This window comes from Paramormyrops kingsleyae, chromosome 5 (assembly GCF_048594095.1).
Source record: "Paramormyrops kingsleyae isolate MSU_618 chromosome 5, PKINGS_0.4, whole genome shotgun sequence".
In the NCBI taxonomy this organism is placed as follows: domain Eukaryota; kingdom Metazoa; phylum Chordata; class Actinopteri; order Osteoglossiformes; family Mormyridae; genus Paramormyrops; species Paramormyrops kingsleyae.
In genome coordinates, this window is record NC_132801.1 from 26,168,094 (window position 1) to 26,185,763 (window position 17,670).

Here is a 17,670-nt window from a genome sequence, read left to right on the forward strand (position 1 = left end):
CGGCATAACAAGTCTGCGACGGTTCACCACTTATTACTTTACAGAGGAAAATCTGTTCTGCTTTATGACCAATTTTGCAGCAGTGAAGATGCGAGGATCACAGGCACAAAGCTCTGGGGATCACGCAGGCTTGCTTCTAATGACGGAAAGCCAGTGTATGACTTCATTTTTTTACTGTACGTTTTATGTAAGGATAATGCTTTGAAACCATGGAGGATCTTTGGCAGGTCTTTCACTTGTGCCCCAATAACATGCTGAAACCTTATTCTGCTTGAATCGTCTATAATGGCTCACTGTACGCTAGTGGCCAAAATTGTGGAAACACCTAGTGTTTTCAGCATTACGGTAATGTGTATAAATAATCAGAGAATGTTACAAATAAGTAACTTGAGCAAAAGTTGAATTAAGTTTTGCAGACTCTAGAACTTGTGTTTCCACAATCTTGGCCACTAGCGTATGCAGAGAGCTGCTGCTGCTGAATAGATCTGTTAAAAACAGGTGATATTGACACGTATGAACGGAAATGTCGCAAAGGTAAACGGTCAGTAAGCCAGAGACCCAGGGGAAGAACAGCAATGCTCCACATGAGATTGGAGCGCGGTAACCCCACTGTCCCTAAGTCAACAGCATGTAATATAAGCCATTTGGGGCTTGTGATCTCTCCTCACCCCTGCTGCACCACTGACAAAAAGCAAATAGGGCTGTAGGCTGTGCACAATGTTCGACAAACACAGGCTGACTCCTTGTTTTCGGGAAGGACCCAGGAGAGCCAATCAGATATTCCAGACAGTAGGAGCAGGGCTGTTGGCTTAGGCCTGTGACCCTGGCACCACTTGGCCCAATGGGCTGTCAGAGAGAACCAGCAGGAAGGCCGGGTGATTTAACACTGAGTTCCGGGACCCTACCCAGGCCGAACTGATTGAACAAGGTGGAAGCAGGAGATTTATCTGACTCAGAGGACTCACCAATCTCAGGGCAGGTTGGGGGTCGGTCAGAGAGGCAGTGTGGGAGTAGAGTCTTCATCTGCGAGCGCTCTACACACAGGCTAGCACCGGAATTACTCATTTCAACAGTTCTTCATTTCTAACCCATTTCCTCTGTTAACTCGCCACAAACACATACATCCCTCCACTCTACGCATACCCAGGGTTTTAAGCTTTTTTTCTTCTACTAAAAAAATTGCTGTCTTGGGAGGACATGTGGAAGACGCCCCCCCTCCCCAGCCTGCTTTTAGCCCGGGATGTTTGGATGGGGGCTACATGTACAGAGGGGGAATAAACTCACAGGTGGCCTACAATAACACAATTTTTATGGCCAAGGGGGGTAAGCAACCTTGAATATTTTTCTTCAGGCCTCTCCGTGACCCACGTCTTACATTGATCTTTGCGGAAGTCTGACCTGCCTGGCTATGGTTGATCGGGGGGTGGGGCTCTTAGTAATGTCCTCCAGAGTAATGACAATTTAACACAAGCAGAGATCTAGAGTAAGTACGGTTACTACTGAAAGGTAACTTTAATAACCCAAAATCCAATCATTTTGGACCATCACATTTGACACAAATTCCCAGATATCATCTGAATAATATGCATTTAAAGTCTTTGACAATCTAAGTGTAAGCGCCTCACAGCATCCAGAATCCATCCCATTTGTCACATTAACCCCTTCCTTTCTGCCTCCTTTTCCCTGATTTCATTTGGACATTCAACAACCTGCCATGAGTCCAGATGAAACAAGTAAGCACTAAGCAGTTCCCTCATTAGGATACACCCACAATCTAGAAAATGATATCTTAAAATTAAGAAAAATAAAATAAGACTTTTGCCTTAATACTCTTGCATATTAACTGAGGGGTGGCTGAAATCATCTTTTACCTCACTGTCACTCTTCAAGCACACACATGTGACAACGAGAAGAGTCTGAATCAGAAAAATAACCTTGAGTTCAAATCTGGAAAATGGAAAAAGATCCTCTTAAATAAAAACCACATAGTTCTTGCCCTGGTTAAAGCCAAAAAGTTTCAAATATTTGTTTCAGTTTGTTTGGCTTGTGGTTTGTATCAATAAACACAAAATCATTCATCCACTCCATGTACTGCGCTGTATGCACTACCTTAAATATCTGTGTTTCGCGAAGCAGTGAGTTTACTATTTTTTTTAATAATCTCTAAACACTTCAAATAAACAACTCATGAATCTGGCTCCATATATGTCATAGCTGTTATTTTTCAGAGCACAATCTGATTAAACTAAATTGACAATGAGCGTTGTACTTGCGTGTGCTCTGCAGCACAGTAAAATATATGATATTAAACATGTCATTTTCTGGTTTTGTCATCCAGTATTACTTGTGAAAACCGATGGGGCAAAGTGCTTTCAAGCTCTGGCTATGATCTCTGCCTCATGTCCCCAGTGACAGACCAAGCACTTTCTCACTGCTCAATATAAAATGTATTATTTTTTTGTTCAAATTATAAAATCCAGTGCTGGAAATGCATCTCATCAGAATCTGCTGTCAGAACTAACCTCGGTGAGCAGTTCAGATGTCACACAGCTTTGATGTCAGCACTGAAATGTTGCCTCCGTAAACAATAACATACAGTTGCTCCATATGCAGATGCTCTTCACAGCGGAGTCGGGCCTGCAGGACACGCTTTAATCCCGATGACCGCTTGTCAGCTGTGACCTCACCACCTCTATCCATCCATCAAGCCCAGATCTTCACACAAGCCTTCTGTGGCCCCGAAGAGCTTCAAATTAACAGTTAACAGTAGCCAAAATGCTCCTGCTCGAGATTAAGTCCAGTAAGGTATATAATGTTTCTTCAATTCTGGCACACCTATTGTTCAGCTAAGTATAACGTTCAATTCTAGGACGCTACAAATGATCAGAAATAACTTATCCTTCTTCGGACAGTCATGGGCTAGTCCCAGAATCCAAAACTCTGATGATAATGGACTGTGGTGTATTTCAGAGACTTTTTTTTTCTCCCTTTTGGTGACACAGGATATGCTGCAAAATGTCTACATCAAGTTTATTTAATATATATTTGACATAATAAAATATACCAGACCACATATGGTCAGTGCCAGCAATTGAAAACTTTTTTTGTGATATTTATCAGATACATCAGCTGCAAAAGAGAAAATGTTATTTTGAGTTATTTCCAGTTCCATGTTCTTTGAGTGTGTGGATTTTGCATGTTGTCCCAACAGGTCACACCCCCCCACTCCAAAAGTGTGTAGTTAGGTGAGGTTTCTGGTTGTGTGAATGTGTGCCTTGCGACAGACCGGAATATCCCTCCCAGGGTATCCCTTGCCTTGTGTCTTTCCCTGTGTCTTCTGGTATAAGCTCACGACTCAGTGCTATCCTGTACTGCATAAGCACTTATGGAGCATGGATGGATGTATGCCGCACGTAGGTAGGTGTGGATCTGTGTGAGACTGTGGTATCACCTCAATCATCCCATGAATACATTTTTAGCCAGCGATAGAATTTAAGATTATTTCCAGTGCTCTTGGACGCTTGCTTATGATATTAATAGATAGAAATGAAGAAATGTTTCTAAGATATATCCAAGACATTAAGGATGAATCATTTAAAGATGGTCCTGCTCCTCAGCCAGTAACTGAACATGAGTAACGGATTTGCAGAAAAGCTACTGGTTTGCCACAGGCATCCGGCACCAAATGTTTTATCTGGATTGTCATGACAGTTTAAGAACATTAATTTCACCAATCAGGAATGACAAATCCCACTGGGATTAAATTCTTTTTGTGTAACATCTTTCTGTCTGGGAAATGGAGGAGATATGTCAGTCACCAAGCTTCATGCTAATGATTAATGTCTGAGCCAATATTTAAAGTATAATTTTGTTGTTCCTGTATGAAAACAAAATAATTCTCCATTGGATATGCATGCATGTGTGAGCCTCACTGACAGCAGGAAGTTCCGGGTGTGTGGTAGAGATGGTCAATCGAGAAGCAGCACTTCAGCAATCCCTGCCAGTGAAGTCCGCAGCTTCCTCACTGTAATCTTGCACTCAAAAGTGATATCTGCTCACCACATTGAAAGACCATTATATGATTCTCCGGTTACATTTCAAATGAAGTCACTTGCTTGTCTTCCAACTGCTAACAAATGTTTTCTTGTGAGAGCATTTATTTAACTGCCCACAGAAAGGAAGCAAAGGTTATATTCACAACTCTTCGAGACCGGAGATATTTAAGGAATGTTCCATTGAAGAGTCTGCTTAAATAATCAAAGCTGCTTTAATATCGATGGTGCTGTCCTCCTGGTCTGGGACGCTTGCTCTTTTTATCCTTTCATATGCCATTGCTAAATCCAGATTATTTGTTTATTATTAGATTTTCCTGTTGTAACAGCACACTTTTTTTTCATCAAACATGTTGATGAAGTAAGTGTTCAACAGGGAGACCACATTCCATATAAGTGTCTTGCCCAAGCCAGCAGGTGCACTAATGTTTTGATGAGCTTATATCCGTTTTATTCATATTAATTTTAGTGATAAGCTGAGACAGCTCATTTACATCAGCGCTGATGTTTCACAAGTACCGTCTGTGCACCAGTGCTAAGATGTGTTAGCCTTGTACTTCACTTCCCTTTCTTCAGTTTTAGTACATTTGGTAATGCTTCACATTAACCACATCTTCAGAATAAGATAGGATAAGTTGACCTATATTAATCCCACAGTTGCATTGTTACAGCAGCAAAAGGTCAATATAACAGGAGCAATAAAACAGCAATAAAGGACTATACAATATATCAATAAAAAAACTAAACGATAAACAAAAAATATATATAAATATATGTGAAGCTATATATTTATGTCATGTCTTGATCATTGAAAGTATTATGAATGCAATACTTTGACATGTTAAGGTATATTTACATGCTGCTTATAAATGTTCTATGAATGCATAATGAATGCATTACGAAGGTGCAGTTAATGCAAAGTGTCACCATACATCTATATAAATATTATGGTTCTTGACAGCTTTCACATTTAGCAGCACATAGGGGCTGGTGGTTCATTGGGTCGCTGTGGCCTCACACCTCCAGGGAAGTGGGTTTGATTCCCTTCCCCAGTTCAGTGTCTGTGGAGTCCGCATGATCTCCCCTTGTTTGCACTGGTTTCCTCTGGGTACGCCAGTTTCCTCCCGCAGCCCAAAACCATGTGGTTAGGTGAGATGGTGTCTCTAAACTGCTTATAGTGTTTGAGCCGTGACAGACTAACATCCACTCAAGTGTGTTCTCAGCTACTCCAGATCTGACCCAAGCAGATATATTATTCTCAGTTATAATTCTGAGCAATCAGGAATGAGTGAAGATATGTTTTAAGTAACTGATGAATCAGTTTGAATGTGTTTCAAATTACTAGTTTTTCTGCAAGCAGTGACAGACTCAGCTCAGGTCTCGTGCTGTTATCAAAAATTGACAAGATGCTTTATTTTAAGTATTATAATCCCAAAACATTATGAGACAGACTAGACATCATCAGAGAAGGACAGAATTCAACACGAACAGAGTAATGAGTTAACAGAGTTAACTGAGCATATAGGCCACTGAGCCTTACACTCGAAATAAATAAAAATATAATTTTCTTTGGGATTCTCAGCCCTTTAGAAAGCACTGTCGGGCAGAAACCAGCACAGTCATTCACACTGAGAGTTTGGCATCCTACAGCAGCTGTTGTAGGCCTATAGATGTTGTCCTCCTGGGTCTGGTGCGTTAAGGGTTACGGGGCTTGGTGAGTGTGTTTGGAGTCATACCTCTGCTGGAAAAAGCGCAGAGGGCAGTAACCCCAAGGGCCTCTGTGCAGCAGGCCGGCCAGAACATAGGCCTGCCATTGTGTGTCCGACCGACTGCAACACTTTTCAAATGTCTCCTCTGGGAAGCAGGAAATTGGACGACTTGCTACCTGCTACAACAACATCCTGTATTTGAGAAGACTTGTTTTTGCCCATTCCAACCTATTATTTCCCCTTTCCATTGTACGGAAGCCGTCTGACCTCAAGCTCGCAGGCCTGTCCCACAAGGATCGCCAATCTGATCCTGCTCGCCGCTCCTCTGCCCAGATGCTTCCCTTTTCGTCTTCAGAATGAAGCAGGGAAGTGCTTCTTCATCTTAAGACGCAATTAAAGGCACCGCCTGTGCACATTCTGTAGAGCGGTGCAGTAAGACCCAACGTTTCAATCACATACTGTCTATTCTGCCTGCTTGTTGTTAGCAACTTAGCATCGTCATTCCAGGCCAGTTAAGACTGAGTGATATATCAGCAGTAATAGATTCTCAGAAGAAATGTAGAAACGATTTTCCAGGAAGTGGTATTGTTTTCGTGCAGGCATACATGCTTGCTGAATCGAGAAGTTTGTGGCTGAAGCTTTAAATGACGCTGCGCGGTTTTTGTAAAAACAATGAGCTCTATTAAAAACTTGCACAAGCAATTGTGGGCCAAAATGAAACGCTTTGTAATTCCACCCCCCATAACCCAGAAGGAAGTTATAAAGGCCTTGCTTAAAATTTTATAACATTTATTGAAGCCTTTAACTGCAGGTCTTAATTTGCTACATCTGTATTTCATTTATTATTAAACTTTCAAATGTAAAAACATAGAAATACAAACAAAAGTCAAAGTTTACTAAAAAAAAAAAAAAAAACACCACAACATATCAAAAGCCAGTTGAATTGGCAAGTCTGGAATGGCTGTGAAGCTTTGGAAGTTCTGCAAACTTGGCAACATTTACAAGATTTTTTCATCAGAAAGCTGAAAATGACAGATGCTTTTCATCGACCTTAACTGCTCACCAGATAAAGTACTTCCATATACAACAGTAGAGGTAAACTGAATGACTGATTTACATTTTCATTGGACTGATGATACCAAAACATCTCTCCTCACTTTTAATCAGTTCTCATTATAAAAGAGTTGAATGTAGATCATAACTACCTGGAGAGTGTGTACAGATGAAAGCACTTTGCCATTTGTTTATGTGAGAAGGAAAACGTACAAAAATCACTGCAGATGCACAAGTCTGTCAGTCAATGGGCGCTGGCCACTCCAGCGACCAGGCATCCCAAGATGCAATGCGGCATCAACGGGCATTCAGCTGCTGCAGGCTGGCTCAAGTCCGTCACTCTGAGCTGGGCGAGGCTGCAGAATCGACGTCGTCTGTCTCCAGGTCGTGCGGAGAGGCGGGCTGCCCTCCTTTCACTCTCTTCCATTTCATCCGTCTGTTTTGGAACCACACTTTCACCTACAGATGGCAGACAGGGATTGTGACCAAAAATCCAATAAAATCAAAGCAGATATTATACTGCAATATGGGAATAGCAGATAAGCAGACATTTCTTCATTACAGTGTCCATTATAAAGACATCACTGGAATTAATGCTTCTACTGCATTTCCTGTGATCTTTTCTTCCTTTCTTTTACTTGACACTACTTTTTTGGTTTAATCAAATGTAACATCATTAGAACTACTTATCTAATGGATATAACAAAGGAAAAAACGGAAATATCTGACTAACTATCCAGCTCGGGACAATGGAATGTGTAGAAATGTATAGGTACTGTGTTCAGTCTGTGGGACTGTCATGGCATCATTTCCTGTGAGCGCAGGCTGTATCCTTCCTGTGTGGGCTGGACTCTGGGGAGGCCATGTGAGACCCCTGTGCATCCCACTCTGCATTCCCCACAGCAACACAGGAATAAAGACAATCTGTTCCCACACTATTTTAAGCGCATTACTTCGTCTGATCCTCCCTTGTCATTTTTGTGTGCAAGATCTCTGGCTGCCAAAATATGTAGACTTCATTGGAAAAACACAGTGCCGAGTTGCAGAGGGGTTTCAGAATGAGCGCGGGGTAGTGCTGGGATCTGGGGTTTGGACCCAGAGCCTGGGAAACTCATCTCTGCTTGGCACAGACTTTGTGACCAGTCTGAAACTGACCGTGCAGAATGAAGCACTGGGGAGAGTGGGCTACGGGTGAGTGGATAGGGTCAGCATCTCACAGACCAGTCAGGAACCAGTATTTGAAGTCTGTAGTTATAAAACAGGTTCAGCTTGGGTGGATGCTTGAATAGATCTTTTAATAAATTGTAATATATACTGGGTCAAGCTATATTGTGTTTCATATATAGCCTTTAGCAAAGTGAGGTACTATGGAAACTGTGGTAGCCAGTAATTAATTAATGTTACTAATGTTGCAAATTAAAACAAGAGCCCTGTAACTGGGCAGAATGAAATGGTGATGATGAGGTTAGCATTTTCATAATGAAAGTTGAGCTGAGTCTTTACACTTAAATGGAAAATCTTACCCAACCCTTTCACATTGACTGCCTCTGATTGGCTGTCCAAACCATTGCTATTTGCGCAGTCGAGTAAATGGAGGGCAGCTCCTGCAGGAAGACATGGCTGAGCAGCCGGGGCTCTGTGCGTACCTGTCGCTCGGTGAGGTCCAGGTTGACTGCGATCTCATAGCGACGCAGCCGGGTCAGGTAATTATGGTGGGTAAATTCTGCCTCCAGTTCCCGGAGCTGCTCTTTGGTGAACGCCGTTCTCTCCTTCCTCGCTTTGCAGCCGGAATCCCCCTTAAAGGTGGAGTCGTGAGTCTCTGGAGGAGCAGAAGGAAATGGCACTTCAAGATCTTGAAATATCGTGAAAAAATCATAATCTGCTAGTGGCGTTTTGCTATGATGCCCTGGTGGTTGACAGTAGTCCATTGGAATTGGCCCAGAGGGTCCGAACGGGTCTGTACTGGCCACCAGTATGGCTGTTGGTCCTGTGATCTGACCTACTGCCACTGCAGGACACACACAGAGACGGCCGAAGACGCATTGGGGCCGGTGTGAGAGGGGGTCACCGGGGAGGGGGTCAGTGGGCTCCAGTTAAGGAGGAATGCAGCGGAACGCCATTAAAAGGGACCACAAAGAGCAGAGTCCCCCGCTGAAAGTTTAAATATGAAGACCCCCTTCCTCTGAGATCTATCAGGCCGAACAGAACATAAATACGATTTACTGCCCAAAGTCCCTCACAAACGCCAGCAGCCACAGTCAATATCAAGCCTGTTCTTAACCATGAAATTTAGCAAAATCTTGCCCAGTCAAGATCCCAAACGCATTGTATAGTTTATGCTTAGAGAAAAGTACTAAAAGAACATTTATAATAAAAACTAAACAAAACAAAACAAAAAAACACCTGAGCAAAATCAGTCCATGGAAGCAAATGCCTTTTTATTGCAATTAAGTGTCGGGCTCTCTGATGTGATGTTGCATCATTCTCAGACGAATAGCAGCTGACGTAATGCTGCCAGAATGCTTATAATTTGTCACACTGAGAACATCTTTGTGTAGCCCCTGCCAAATTGCGTGGTCAGACTGCTGTGGGTTACGCTCACAAAGCCAGATGTGCCTGACTGGGGTCTGACTATCTGCTAACTGCCTGGAAGTCAGCAGTCTGCAGTAAAGTAGCACATGGGGTGTGTTATTATTATTATGATTGTTGTTTATACCCCTTTATTGCATGCCACACAATCTCAGCATCACCACCAAATGTGTTCGTCTGGACTGTAAACGCGGATGCAGGAGTAATCCTTGGGTGGACTGCCGGTGAGGACATCAGAAGATCTCCTCATAAATGTCACCAAACTGCCTTACAGAGGCTGCTGCTGTATACAGTCTTTGGGGTCAGACGACATTTGGCAGAAATTTGGAAAGGGTGGTAAAGTAATTCGTCCTAATTAACACCAAACTGGTCTTGCTGTTAGGGCTCATTGTAAAGATTTAATTGCTCACAAAACAAAACAAAAGCACAGATTTAAAATTACTGCTTCATTCTTTTCCTTTTTCATGTTTTTAAACAAGATTAGAGTATCCTAAAAAACTGCGGGGAAACTTATAAACACAAATAAAAAAGTATACAAAGAAAATAAATCTATAAAAAAAATATTGTGTGGTTGGGTAAGGTTTTGATTAAAAGCTAAAAGCTGTTTTGCCATCTTGGCAACCCAGATGACTTTTAAATCAGTGCAGAAAATGCGAAGCGTGTGAAATGTGCCTGCATTTCTGCTGCCTGGTGAGGCATCACTGCTTATGAATAATGTGCGCAGGTGGATCTGATTAGGTCGTCAGATGTCTAGAATGTTTCATATCACCCATCCATACAGTGTCTGTGCAGACAGACACAGGCGGTACATAACTGAACCAAGCTAGTTTATTCTGAACCTCATTTTGTTTATTTTGAGTCGGCACTGCACACGTGCAAAGGGCTCGTGTTACTACCGAAGTATGGAAAATGTCGAGGCGTAATCATCTAGAATTGAGACAGCTGGCAAGGTCTTTTAGTCAACGTGGTCGGGCATATGTGGGTTGTAATAAGGTCACATTAAGGTGAACGTGAACGCACTTCCCCATCTCTCAGGAGATGGGTATGTTAGGCCAAGTCAGCGATTATGGGCAACATTTGAATAAAATGTGTATTGCCCTCTGCATATCATTGGGCTGCCTGTCTCTTTATGGACACATGTGCTGTAAATCAGAAAAATTAACATGTCTGTATTGTATAGTTCTAGATGAACACACAGACTGTGATAGCAGTACATTACAATCCAGAAAGGATATATGTTTGGTCCAATTTAATAGTTAATGTCGTACACACCTTCAGACCATATTAAATCATAGCAATATGATGCAATATGCCCTCCAGGGAAATTTATCAACATAACAACCAAGTCTATTTCCCTGGGACAGAGGGAGGATATAATACTTGAGTTTATAATTAAAATGCATCTGTTTAGATCTCTGCTCTGCTCTTTCCTGAAACAAAAAAAAAAAAAAAGGTAGCTAACCATTGTGCTGAGAAGTTGATACATTTCAGTGCCGAAGAACTTGTGGTTTGACTTTAAAAAGTAGCTCCAAATAATAAGTGGACCGCAAACTTAATTTCAGACTGAAATTATCTACCAGCGCACATGCAGCTGTGGGCTGATAATCAGAAATCAAATTGAGCAACACAGATCGTTTACAAAGGCTGACCATACTGATTGGTGTGATATGAATTTGAAAGTGAATGATTGCCCGCTGGGTACTGCTGCTGTCTGCACTGGCTCATTGTCACCGTAACCGTGTCCATTACTGTCAATATTGTGCTGTTTAGGATCAGAGATCTTAATATATCTGAGCACTAGAAGATACAGGAAACACTAATGTGCTGCAGTCTTTCCTTAAGTACAACCAATCTTACTAGAGTGTCTGAACATTGTAAATTAGTTATACAGTGATGATGATGATGATGATTCACCAAAGTTCAGGATGGCACAAAACTCATTATTCACATTCAATTCAAATAACATTTTCCACAATTTTCTGCATTTCTGTACCTTAGATATGAGAAAATAGATATCTTACTGTTAACTGGATCCACTGTAAAGTTACAGCTATCTGACTGAAGGTCACAGGTTATCAATGGATATGATTGTGAGGCAGATGGTCAATTTCACTATTCAAAAGGAAGTGATACTGAATGGTATCCAGTTTTGTAAATGTCCCTTAGAGAAGCATAAGTGTCATTATTCACGTTTTGACTGGAGGTGTTTCTGCAGTGAGTCAGGCTGCCAGTTTTGAGTGCCTATGAGTTACCAGCATCCCTCAGGTAGCTGATAGTCCAGCCAACACCTCCTCTCCAGTGTAGCACAGTGTGGCACAGTGTGGCTCACAAATGCTGTGACAAATAGAGCAGATGATAACTGACGAAGGGGGGAATCTGCTGATGATCAATGATGATGGGATGGGAAAGGGATGGACAGCCGACTGAGACAAATGGAGATGATTATATCAGCAAAAAGGGGTAAAATACTGCTGCTACTACTACTATTAACAACACCACCAACAACACTACTACTACTACTACTACTACTAATAATAATAATGAATCCACCTATCTTCCAGGCCTTTACTCTTATTGGTGTTATAGGTACAAGCAAAATGAGAAGTTGTATTTTGTGAAAGTGTATTTTGCTTATGTATTGATTTCCTGAAGGCCAGTGTGTTTCGCTGTGCTCTTTACAAAGGTAATGTTTTGGAAATAGAGCAGAAAATCTTTTTTACTGTGACCTAAACTGTGCTTCTGGATCAAAAACATATAGAGTTGAGTAACAAAAATGTATTAATATGAGCATAGTCTTTCTGCTGCCATCTGATTTATTTAATTGAGCAGGCCAGTGTGGCTGCTTGTTAGTGTTTTAGATAGCAAATTAATCAGACATTACAAATCAGTATCAGCTATTTTGATAGTCATGCTTCTCACCAAGAATATCCACTGATCCCTGGACTGTGATCAGGAATTTTGATGCGTGAGCGCCTGAAGTGTCTGTTCTCTCACGTCTGTGTCCATGTGAGGGGAACAGGACTGTTTAATGCGCAAGTGATCTGACACTTAAGGTGACAATTTCGAGATCTAGTTAGTGTTTTTGGTATAATTCAGAGAGCATAGAGGTAGACTAGGGAGATATTTAAGGTAAAATTCTACAATTCCTACCATACCTGCGACTAAACTTAATGCCAAACTGAACATTTAGTCATCAAGCATGTTGCACTTGACAGCACTTTGTAACTTTGTTGTTTGTGTGGCAATGAAAGACTCCTGTCCTGTACTGAGGGAACCATGTCATGAACATGAATCAAAAATTAGTGCCCCTATCAATGAGCCTAAATCAATGAGAATCAGCCAATGGAAATGAATCGCTGCTGACCTGCGACCTCCCTCTTCCTCTTGGACGTCTTCTTCTCCGTCTCAGTGGGCGCCATACTGGGCGGTGAATACTCCCCCTCTAGGCACCCGGGCACCGGCCCTGGTAGCCTGTCCAGACCCACGTCATCCACCTCGGCCGCGCCACTGCCAGCCGGGCATGGCTCCTGGCCCCGGGTACGAGCCCCGCAGGCGGGGAACTGCCAATCGGGCCGCTGGTAGCCGGGGCCTCCGGGATCGCCGTACGGCCGGTCGTCACGGGGGTAGGCGTGCGGGGCTGCCGACACCAGGCAGGAGCCTGGGAAGTCCGTATAGGCCAGGAACTCGGGTTTCTGGTGCAGCGAGAACGGGCCCTGCTGGTACGGCGGTAACCCCGGCGACGGCACCGCTGAGTGCCCCCGCATGCACCCCCAGATGGCGCTGCCCGGGTGGGCGCTCCGCATGCAGCTGCTGGCGGGCTGATCCATGAGCCGGAACACGCAGGGAAAGTCTCTCCGGAAAATGTTCAGTCTAGGACGAAATTCCAAACAGCATCCAGCTCCAGTCAGCACATGAACAGAGGCACATGGAAGCCTGTCTGCTCTCCCGGGTCTGGGTGAGGCTTCTCTCCTTTAGTGGCCGTGATGCCAGGAAGACCATCCAGGGGCTCTCTCTCCGGGCGTCTCTATGCTACTGTGCAGGCTGGCGGCTGAGGGGCCCGGTCACAGCCTGCTGCATCCTCTCGCGGCTCCCCAGCTCCTCCTCGCAGTGCTCAGGCATTCCTGGCCAGAGGTCCCACCTCTCTTTTAAAGGCTAGGTGGAAAAGAGTGGCAAGTTTATGGAGTGTAACGTGATCTCGAGGAGGAGGGGCCCCGCGGCCACATGTTGGTACCCTCCAACCAACCCTGCCTCATCAACTATTAATCATGGGGGAAATTTTATATGCACATCTAATGGGATTTCCAGGCGCAGACTTTTAAAGGAACATTGTCTGTAAAATATAAAACGAACACCCACATGGGAAAGGGGCGCTCGGTCTCTTACCTCGTTGCCTCTTTTTTTCCAAGACACAGTCTAACCTCCGCCGAACAACATCTGGAAAGCAGTGCCGGCACGCACACGAGCATGTGCCCCCCCCCCCCGCGCATCCTCCCGGGTCGCGGCTTGCGTTTCGGCTGCGGCGGCGCGTTCCGTTAATCGCGGCCAGGATGCGGCCGTTCACACCTGAGCTCTGCGGAAGCGAAGCAGCGCGAAGCGAAAACCAGCCCCGTTCTGCCGCCAGTCGCTCTCTCGCTGTCCCGCTGCCAGCCGGCTCAGATCGTGCTGCCCACTTCATATCTTACAAATAACGGTTTAGAAATCCCTGTATTTTCTTCTGTATTTTAATGGCATCTTAGTGACTGACTTTATTTTAAGGTTTCCTGAAGTTTCACTTAAAATTTCAGCATTTTTTTTTCTTTGAAAACCTCCATACTTCTATATTACCGGCACATTTTATTCTGCGGGTAAAATGAATATTCGTATAACTAAATGTTCAGTTGTAAGGCAAATTAATTTATTTTAGTGCAATTTTTATTAGTTATATGAGTTATCTATATAATAAATAAATTCACTATATGAAATATTTTAGATGCATCTTATGTACATCCATCATGCACATTTGGTTTTGAGTTGTGTTTCTGTTTTACTGACATATAAGGGGCTATTTTTTCCCAGCTGGTGATTTTATCCTTGTGATTTTTTTATGTTGAATCCATGCAGGCACGCAATCCATTAATAAATTTCAACGCACTCTAGAATTTGAATGTGCTGTGCTGTAGCATTTCCAAGGTTACAGGACCATTCGCCGTCCACTTGGACCTTTGCTTGACTTATTTGGTGACCGTTCCTCCGTTCATTCTCTCAGCCGTGTCCTCCTGCCTTGTGGCACCATGTGTGGAGCGGAGATCCCGCGGAGTGGGACTGAGAGCCGGGTGGGACTGAATGAAAGCGGACCTGCCCAGACCGCAGCGCTCACAGCGTCTGGTTTCATCTCCTACAGGTCAAATCAGGCTTCTCAGCCACCCTTCGGCATTGATTCTCGAATAAAAGGAAATAAAACAATTGACACTTACATAATGGGAAGCACAGAAAGGGTAAATGTGTAGCTGTTTTTATTAAGTTTATGTAAATATGACTTATGGTTATCTGATGTTTTAATACATTTCTTGAATATACATCATGACTCCTAGGCTCCTAGCAGATCAAGCTGTATGTAGATGGACGCATTTTCAATACATCTTGGTAACCATGTTAGTATTTTTTTCCTGAAGTGTCTCTTACGGTGGACTAAACTGTAGCTTAAAATAACGCTTATGGACTTGCTGGTCAGATATTTCCACTGTAGTCTGTAGCATTGTTTAAGTGGAGTCATACACATTTCGGATGCATGGTATACTCTGTCACAACCAGGAATGGAACACCCCCTTAATCCTCAGAGACCCCCCCCCCCCCCCCCCCCCCACACTCACACACACACACACACACACACCATGAATTTCACCAGGCCACACTTTCTACGGTTTGTTTGGGCTGTTGCGTCAGTGAAAGTGTAAAGTGTCTGTGTGGTTAGACTTAAATCCTTTCCATTTATCCAGCAAATAGTTTTGCCGTGATGCACGCTCTCTTTACTGGCATCTGTGGCTCGACCTCGACCGCGGGGCTCTGCGTCTGAAGCCGAGGCGGCTGTTTTGTACGCGCACATGGGGTGCGTGCGGGTGCATGTATTACAGGGACGGAGAGGTGATGAGAATGAGTTTAGCTAGTCAGGCTAATAAACAAACCTCAGTAGCAGCAAAAAGCAATTTGCACAGCAGCAAACGATAAACAATAAAAGCTGTTTTTTTAAGTGGAAAAATGCCCCCCAACAATTATGAAGTAGCCCTGATATTACAGAGATGCGTAGCGAGAACTGACATGTGATGATGTAAATTTTTGCGGTGCTTCAGACTCTGTATTTAAAAAGCGGTACAATATATTCCGGCTGTGGAAGTTATAATATCGGAGCAGCAGATCTGCTGGGAATCGTCGTGTGCGCATTTCAGCGTGTCACACCACGATCCCCCCCGCCCCCGACAACCTGTCGCTGTCACTCTGCGCCTCCGGACCCAAAGCTGCTGTGTTTTCTTTTGATCCGTCTTTGTGACACAGGGGATCGACTCTGACATCAGTCACAGCCCAGACGTCCGCCCCAATCTCGGTTTACACTCGGCCCCTGGGAAGGAGACGGCTCTCTCTTACTGCCGCCTTCCCAGCACTGGATCCTGCCTTTTTTCCATGAGTCACCCAGTCCCTTCATCACTACACATCTTTCATTGAATCCTTAGATGCTAAACAGCATCATGACAGTGACTTAAGGTGGACCGGGGTAATCACCCATACTTTTTGATCCTCTTATGTCATACATGCACATAATAAATACATTCAAACAATCTGCATAATTTATGAAGGAATCTATGAAATTCTACTGTGATTCGGTGGAAGCCGACGTTTTGATGCTGCCCCAGAAGAATCTGTGCTAAGCCAGCCGTCCGCCGCTCTCACGTGATTCGTGGGTGGCGGCTCTTGCGGTAACCCCCCTAACGGGGTGCTGTGTTGCTCTTGGCCCGTGTTTCATTTCAGATGTGTCATTAGCATGAGGAGCGGCGTGCAGTGCGCCTCGCAGCCCGCCCAACGTTCCCAGCCACGCCGTGTAGTAGGCCAGATATTTGACACTGCATCTTTCAGCTGGTACCCATCGGGGGCGCCTGGTCACGCCAAATAGACCTCCTCCAGCAGGAAGAGACTCAGCAAAATATGATACTGCTGCCCTCTAGTGGAAGACGAGGCAAACACGGCCTCCTTTGGCTACCATTTCAGCCTTTGTGTGGAGTGCACTAATTCTGAGTAGTAAAAAAAGGGTGTGTTCCCAAAGACTGATGTTTAGACTCAATACTGGACAAACTGCCACATGTATTTTTGGCTGGAACATGATGTACTGTCAGTGATATGTTCTCTTTCTTATTCAGTGTCTTAAACCAGTAAAAAAAAAATGACCTGCCTTGGCTGTCCTGTACAGCCAACCAAATGTCTTTAAAAATCATTGTGGCAGATAAGAAATACGTGAATTACAGCGGCAGCTGAACTGTTAAAGAAGTTGTCAGCATATTGTCTTAAATAGTGATGGCTTCAGGGGATTTTACGATCGTTCAAAATTTTAATAGGCTTTGAAAAGGTTCCAGGCCCAGACACGAGGATAAGCAGCTGGAAGAAGGATGGATGGATGGATAATTTAAATTACATTTTACGAGGAAGGCTTTACATGGGAGTAAGCATAGTGAGCATGAGACAGGAGATTATCCATTAAAAGTTTCTGACTTTTATTGTTGTGTATTTTTTCTTTAATAAATAACATCAGTGGCAGAGAGTAGCCTAGAGGTTGTGGCGAATTAATTCACTTAAAGACCTAGGAGAGGTGTAGTCCTAATTGAAAACGATAACTGACTTTAATTGCTTCAGTACAATAACTGGTTATATTGATAAGAACACAAATTGAAATTGAGTTATCAATTTACTATTTTTTAATATTATTGCTTTTGGGTGGGAGACAGAGTATGTGGGGCTTCACACATACAGCGGGGGGAGCCAAGCAGGGCCTGGGGGCCACAGCGAAAATTAAATGACCCTTTATTTGCCATTTACACATTATCCTGTACTTTGGAATGCTTCCCTTTGCCTGCCAATCTTACTCCCCAGGAGAGACTCGTACAGCCAGCATGCAGATCCCCTGGAGCTGAGGGTCAGGGGCCTTGCTGAAGGGCCCACAGACATGTGACTATTCTGGCAAGGATCAAACTAGTGATCTTCTGATCAGGGGCATGGATGCTCTCCCCACAGAGCCCCTGGGGAAG

General features: G+C 43.7%; 1 protein-coding gene across 2 annotated transcripts; it reads right to left on the bottom strand.

The window, feature by feature from the left end:
- Nucleotides 1-6,533: 6,533 nt before the first annotated feature.
- meox1 (mesenchyme homeobox 1) lies at nucleotides 6,534-13,872 on the bottom strand. Of its 2 annotated transcripts, XM_023814268.2 has the most exons (4): nucleotides 13,787-13,872; nucleotides 12,768-13,555; nucleotides 8,461-8,633; nucleotides 6,534-7,273 (listed from the first exon to the last, which is right to left on the bottom strand). In XM_023814268.2, the coding sequence occupies exons 2-4, from the start codon at nucleotides 13,228-13,230 to the stop codon at nucleotides 7,151-7,153; spliced, it is 759 nt and encodes a 252-aa protein (XP_023670036.1). In that variant the 5' UTR covers nucleotides 13,231-13,555; nucleotides 13,787-13,872; the 3' UTR covers nucleotides 6,534-7,150. The 2 variants fall into 2 exon arrangements, with proteins under 2 accessions (XP_023670036.1, XP_023670037.1); XM_023814269.2 differs by lacking the exon at nucleotides 13,787-13,872 and having other exon boundaries at nucleotides 12,768-13,579.
- Nucleotides 13,873-17,670: the final 3,798 nt, after the last annotated feature.

Coding starts and splice junctions, on each gene's coding strand:
- meox1 (XM_023814268.2), bottom strand. CDS start 13,230: ATGGATCAGCCCGCCAGCAGCTGCATGCGGAGCGCCCACCCGGGCAGC. Junction 8,634..12,767: donor GAGGAAGAGGGAGGTCGCAG/GTCAGCAGCGAT, acceptor CTGCTCCTCCAG/AGACTCACGACTCCACCTTT. Junction 7,274..8,460: donor TGGACCTCACCGAGCGACAG/GTACGCACAGAG, acceptor TGCCATCTGTAG/GTGAAAGTGTGGTTCCAAAA.